At 42.4% G+C, this 6,794-nt stretch overlaps 1 protein-coding gene across 1 annotated transcript; it reads right to left on the reverse strand.

Annotated features, from left to right (window-relative positions):
* Window positions 1-838: 838 nt before the first annotated feature.
* On the reverse strand, window positions 839-5,507 carry LOC140975858 (uncharacterized). Its single transcript, XM_073439786.1, has 6 exons — window positions 5,400-5,507; window positions 5,070-5,306; window positions 2,828-3,025; window positions 2,487-2,710; window positions 1,187-2,099; window positions 839-1,081 (listed from the first exon to the last, which is right to left on the reverse strand). The coding sequence occupies exons 1-6, from the start codon at window positions 5,505-5,507 to the stop codon at window positions 839-841; spliced, it is 1,923 nt and encodes a 640-aa protein (XP_073295887.1).
* Between the last annotated feature and the right edge of the window lie 1,287 nt (window positions 5,508-6,794).

The following is a 6,794-nucleotide window of genomic DNA, read 5'->3' on the forward strand; positions in this document are numbered from 1 at the left end:
TATCAGGGTAAGATTCTACCCGGGAAGAAGTTTGTCCGATCTAAACTGGTAAGACTGCTACGGCACCATATACCAAGTTGAAAGGAGTTTCTTGAGTAGGGGCTCGGGGAGTGGTTCTATATGCCCAGAGAACGCTGGGTAGTTCTTTCACCCAGTCCTTTCCTTTGCCTTGTAACCTGGTTTTTAATGCTTGTACAATAATTCTATTGACAACTTCTGTTTGACCATTAGCTTGAGGGTAGGCAACGGAAGTGAAAGACTGAGTGATTTTCATTTCCTGGCACCAAGATGTAATCTCCCTTCCCTAGAATTGTCTTCCATTATCTGAGATTAGTCTTCTGGGCACTCCGAATTGGCATACTATGTTTCTCCATAAAAACTTTAAAACCTCTTGTTCAGTGATTTTGGCCAATGGCTCAGCTTCTACCCATTTAGAAAAATATTCTACAGCCACCAATAAGAACTTCTTCTGAGCCCGGGCAATTAGGAAAGGACCCACGATGTCCATATCCCATTGATCAAAGGGGCAAGATGCCCAAAAAGGCTTCATAGGAGTAGCCGGGCTGTGTTGAAAGTTTGAGTGATATTGACAGTTTTAACAAGCCCGGACTATTCGAGTAGAATCTTGGCTAAGAGTTGGCCACCAGAACCCGGCGAGCATCGTTTTCCGGGTCAAAGCTGTTCCTCCGAGATGTTCAGCACAACACCTTTCATGAATCTCCCGGAGGACATAATCCACTTCTCCCTTAGACAAGCATTTTAATAAAGGTCCCTGGAATGATCTCCTGTACAAGACATTATTCAAGAGAACAAACTTGGGAGCTTGTCTCTTGATTTTCTAAGCCTGGATTTTGTCTTCAGGTAGTTCACCTGCTGCAATGAATTTGATCAAGGATGTAATCCAGGAGTCCTCCGGTGCTGGTAATGCTTCTTCATCTGTAGAGAGAATTAAACGAGAAACATGTAACACTTCCCGGGTGCTGACCTCTGATAAAGAAGCAGCCATTTTTGCTAGAGCATCCGCCTCTCCATTCTCCTCCCGGGGTATTTGTTCAATACCCCAATCCACAAAGGTCTTTGCCTGGATATTTATGAGCTGTAAGTATTTTAGCATTCAGTCATCCTTGGCCTCATAAACACCCTTTATATGTTGAGTGATTAGTTGCGAATCGGAATAGAGAATAACCCGAGAAACTCCGATCTCCTGTGCTGCTCGGATACCTGCGAGGACAGCTTCATACTCGGCCTCGTTATTAGTTACCCGGGAATCAATCCTTACTGCTAATTTAATCCTCTCTCCTGTGGAGGATACTATCACGACCCCTACTCCACATCCCGCAAAGCTAGATGCCCCATCCACGAACACTCTCCATACTTCTTCTTCATCGGGCTGGGCCATCTCGGACAAAAAATCTGACAAAGCTTGTGCTTTGATGGCCACCAGGGGTTTGTACTCGATATCATACTCCCCTAACTTCACCGCCCACTTAATCATCCGCCCGGCTACCTCTGAGTGAGTCATAATTCTCTCCAAAGTGCTATTAGTGAGTACTATGATTTGATGGGACAAGAAGTATGGTCGCAGCTTCCTGGCAGTCACAACCAAGGCCAGGGCAATCTTTTCTACTTCGCTGTACCGGAGCTCGAGGCCTCTCAGAGCATGACTGACATAATACACAGGCTTTTGGTCAGAGCCTTCTTCTTTTATCAATATTGAACTGACAGCATACTCTGTAGTAGAGAGATAAACAAACAATTTTTCCCCGGGCTCAGGCTTTACCAACACAGGGAGCTCAGCAAGATGAATCTTCAAATCCTGGAAGGCCTGTTCACATTTTTCATCCCACCCAAATTGTTGGGCCTTCCTCAGGACCTGAAAGAAAGGATAACTCCGGTGTGCTGACCGGGATATAAATCGAGAAAGGAAAGCAATTCTCCCAGTCAGCTTCTGTACTTCTTTGACAGATCGGGGGGATGGCATGCACAGCACAGACTTGACTTTCTCATGATTTACCTCGATCCTCCGATCTGTCACTATGAATCTCAAGAATTTGCCACTCTTTACGCCAAAAATACACTTGGCCGGGTTAAGCTTGATTCTGTAATGCATGAGAGTGGCAAAAGTTTCTTCTAGATCAATAATAAACCTTGCAACATCCCGGGATTTACCCAGAATATCGTCCACATAGACTTACACATTTCATCCCAGCTGCTTCTCAAAAACTTTGTTCATCAGACGCTGGTAGGTAGCCCCTGCATTCTTCAACCTGAAAGGCATTACAATGTAATAAAATGTACCTCCCGAGGAGATGAAGCTGGCTTTATCTTGATCACTCTTGGCCAGGGGGATTTGATGATACCCCTGGTAAGCGTCCATGAAACTCAGCAATTCGTAGCCCGAGGTGGAATCCACCAATTGATCAATTCGGCGGAGAGGATAATGATCCTTGGGACAAGCTTTGTTAAGATCGCGGAAGTCCACACACATGCGCCACTTCCCGGTAGATTTGGGCACCAGTACAACATTCGAGAGCCATATAGGGAATTGAATTTCTCGAATGTGGCCGGCCCTCAGAAGTTCTTTCACTTTCTCATCAATAACTTTGTCTTTTTCAGGGCCAAAGTGTCTCTTCTTTTGCTTCACCGGGCGAGATCCCTCGAGAATATTCAGTTGGTGTTCCGATACCATAGGAGAAATCCCTGTCAACTCCTGTTGGGACCAGGAAAACACATGAATATTATATTTCAAACAGTTAATTAAACTAACCCGGGTGGATACGCTGAGGTCCCGAGCCACCCGGATTTGCTGGCCTGGTCTGACTTCTACCATCTCCTGCTCCTCTTCTGCTACAAAATGCACTTCCCTTTTCTCCCCCATTCTTCCTCCTACTTCATCCACCCTAGCTTTCTTCTCTTCCCTCTTGGATTTGCTCTGATCAGCCCGGACTGCCTCCACATAGCATTTCCGAGAAGATAGCTGATCTCCCTTGACCTCTCCTACCCGGGCTCCCACAGGAAACTTTATCTTTTGGTGGTAGTGTTAGAGTAGGTGCACGTCGAGCCAAGTGTTGGCCGAGTGTTCACAATGAAACTCTATGTATAAGCAATCTTTATTTTAATAATATTTGAAATTATTATTTTGGTACATCTTTATCTGTATACCCATGCTAGTTGCATAGATAAAGCCCTTGAATATACAAATAGTAGAAAGAATATGAGATGCTCATATGATGAGTATCATGAAACTCATATTTGGAATACTGTATATTCTAAACAGTTTCTAGTCGATTTAGCCGCCGCTAAGAAGGATATAGGCCGCTCGAGTTCGAGACTAGTATCTGCGATGTGAATACCATGTTTCATTGGTAGGGGACATTGTGATGTCCAAGCATGCAGATAGGTGCTCCTGGAAGAGTGCACTGAACAACCCTCCATAAAGTACTTTCCAAGTGGTTCTCACTTATCGAATGGAAACGTCCTAGTTTATGGTTGTACACCATTAGTCCTTACGACCCAGGACAACATTGAGACCCTATGTGCTAGCATTGCACTTTGACTTGTTTACCGACTCTCAAGGGGTCATCAGGTGGCAAGGTTGGGTGTTTTGGCGCAACATTAGGAGTCGATGCATTGTAGTCGGGGATTCACCGCTTACCTTCGGGTATGGATATCCTATGTGTATATAGTATGAAATCTCTGATCAGAGTATTGTGGTAATTATGAAAGGGGTTTCATAGATTACACCATCGATGCAACTACAACATGACACATAGTATCGATTCATTGACAACTCTCGATATACCAATGGTTGTCAAATCGGTCGTGATATATTAGATGAAGGGACCGTACTGTACGCTAATCATAATTGAATGGTTCTTGCAGGCATACCTAGGGAATCATGTAAGCGATGCTGCTAGGCGTTTAACATGATTGGTTGGGTATTATCAGACTTGAGTTCTGACGTTCTTGTTATCAAGAAGTTGAGAAGTAAGAATGGAGCAATTGAAGTATGCTCAAATAAGGACATGTTTAGTCCGAATCACATAGAGATATGAACCCACGGCTAGTTATATCAATGAACCATTGAGGGCCACACAAGTAATAGCTTTCTAGATCCCGTTGAGAAGTAAAATAGTTCAATGTGTTGAACGGCTTATAAAAGAGTTTATAGGCGTAAGGAAAAATAGAAGTATGACTTCTATGAGAGAATGTAACTTTTAATTTATGAATGTGTTCATAAAATTAAAAGTTGGCCAAATAAATAATGTATTTGAAAATTGTGATTTTCATAAACATTATTATGGACTAAATTAAATTAATTCAAGTGTTGAATTAATTAAACACTAGTGGACCTAGTAGAGTCCAAATAATTAAATTAATTCAACTGTTGGATTAATTAAATTACTTTGGGCCTTGTAGAGCCCAATTAGAAATAATTATTAAACTAGTGGGCTTGAGTAAAATCAAGTAAATGTTAAATGGTCTCAAATGTGTTTGAGACATTTAAATAAAAGTCCATGAGCTTTGTAATTGTTACATGCCCAAATAAAAATAATGTGCATGGGGATGTGAAGGGTTGGAGACTACTTTTTCAATCTCCAAAGCTTGGGATGCTAAAAGGGGTTTTAGCTTTTTACACAACCAAGACAACTCATTCTCCCACACACAATACATGCCATGGCCGAAATTTTGATGTGTTTTTCTCTCAAAATTTTTCTCTCATCTTGTTCTTCAATAGTTGGAGAAACAATTCTCTTCTCAAGGAAAAATGCCCTACAATTTCTAGTGCAAGTGTAAGGTGGATCTTTTAAGTTTGGTGGTGGGCTTGATTTTGAAGGAAAGACTCAAGAACAAGGAGAGCTTGTAGATTTGTCTTGCCTTTGAAGAGCCAAGTTGTTTACAACTTGGTTGGAGCCATTACATCAATCTTTGAGATTGATAGGTACATTTCTAAACACACTATGAATGTCATTTGTGTGTTTTTGTATTTGCTACACATCCTAGTATATGACGTGTTCGTTTTTCGTCTTGAAAAACAATTTTAAAACTTCCGTGGCGCATTTGAACACCCGTAACCGATCCCCTTTCAGGTAGGTAGACACCACAGCCTTCAGTTCATTCAAAGCCGGTCTCCCCAGAATGATATTATACGATGATGGGGAGTCTACCACCGTGAAAGAAGTCATCACATTCTTCTTGCAATCCTGGGAGCCCAAGGTAAGTGGTAAGATAATCTCCCCTTCCGGGTAGACCACATGGCCTGCAAAGCCAAAGAGGGTAGTTTCCACAGCTTCCAAGTGATAGCCCTACAAATCCATCTGCACAAAGTCATCTTTAAAAATTACATTTACAGAGCTGCTCGAGTCAACAAAGACTCTAAGAATGTCATAATTTGTCACCCGTGCTTGGATAACCAGGGCATCATTGTGGGGGAGATTCACCCCCTTTAGATCCTCCGGGCCAAAACTAATGACTGCCTCGCTTCTCCTCGTCCCCTCTACCTCCATACATTCCCTCCTACTTCTCGATTTCCGACCCTATTGGAGTCCCCATCAGTGGAGCCTCTTGATATCATCTTGATCAATCCTACCCAGATCACTTCTTGAATTACTCATCACATTTCCTCCCCGAGCACTGGACCCTGGCAGTTGAGATGTCCATGGCAATATTGGCCTCTTATTGGCTTGACTTGCAATCCTCGGTGTTGTGATAACACACTTTGTGGAGAATGCAAAACCCTCTCTTCTCGGGCCGAGGTAATTGATGATCCGGAGCAAGATCCCTACTGCACTATTGGACTTCTCTGTCTCGGGTAATTTTTAGAGGAACATGGTGAGAAAAGTGCCCGGAATTACCCCTTCTCTGTCCTTTTTCCTCGGGCTTAGACACTCGATCTCATCTCTCCTTCCGCACGGCTTCCCTCTTCTGCTTCTGGGCTTCCTCCATATTGATGTACTTTTCTGCCCGGGATAATAAATCTTCGAAGTCCCCGGGCACCTTCTTGGTCAAGGACTAGAAAAATTCACCCTCCCTCAACCCCTGAGTGAATGCAGTAGTTTTTCTTTCGGTGGCGCAGGTGGGGACATCCAAAGCCACTCTATTGAATCTTCTTATATAAGCCCTCCAACTTTCATCCGGGCTCTGCTTGACTTCGAAAAGACTAAAGCAGTTTTCTTATACTTCTTGCTGCTACTGAAATGGTGTAAGAACACCTTCTGAAGGTCTTTAAATGAATTAATACTATGAGGGGCAAGTCCCTCAAACCACCTTTGAGCTGAGTCCACCAAAGTGGTGAGGAACACCTTACACTTGATTCGATCTGTATAGAGTGTAACATGGCCATGTTTTCAAACCTGGCTAGGTGCTCCTCAGGATCCGAATTGCCATCGTAATCTTTTACTTTAGTGGATTTCAAGTTCCCAGTAAGAGGTTCTCGGACAATGATATCAGTAAATGGGCATCCCTTAGCAATCGCCCGAGAAATACTGTGAGACCCCGAGACTAAACACTGATAAAATAGCTTTGATGGCATTTTGGTAAATAAGTTGAAAAATATTCAATTTATTTTGATGGTATTTTCGTAGATAAGTTGAAAAATAATGAATTAATTTTAAGGGCAAAATGGTAAATAGTGACATATCATTTTCATATGAAGTTCAAATGATTTGAGATTTGGATATGCGTAGAAAACTCAAAGATATAGAAGTTTCATGTTTTGAGTTTTGAAAAATTTGATCGTTTGACTGGTCCAAAGGGATATACCGACTTTAAAAAGTTAAATAGTATATATTATA

Source organism: Primulina huaijiensis, chromosome 4 (assembly GCF_012295235.1).
Source record: "Primulina huaijiensis isolate GDHJ02 chromosome 4, ASM1229523v2, whole genome shotgun sequence".
NCBI lineage: Eukaryota > Viridiplantae > Streptophyta > Magnoliopsida > Lamiales > Gesneriaceae > Primulina > Primulina huaijiensis.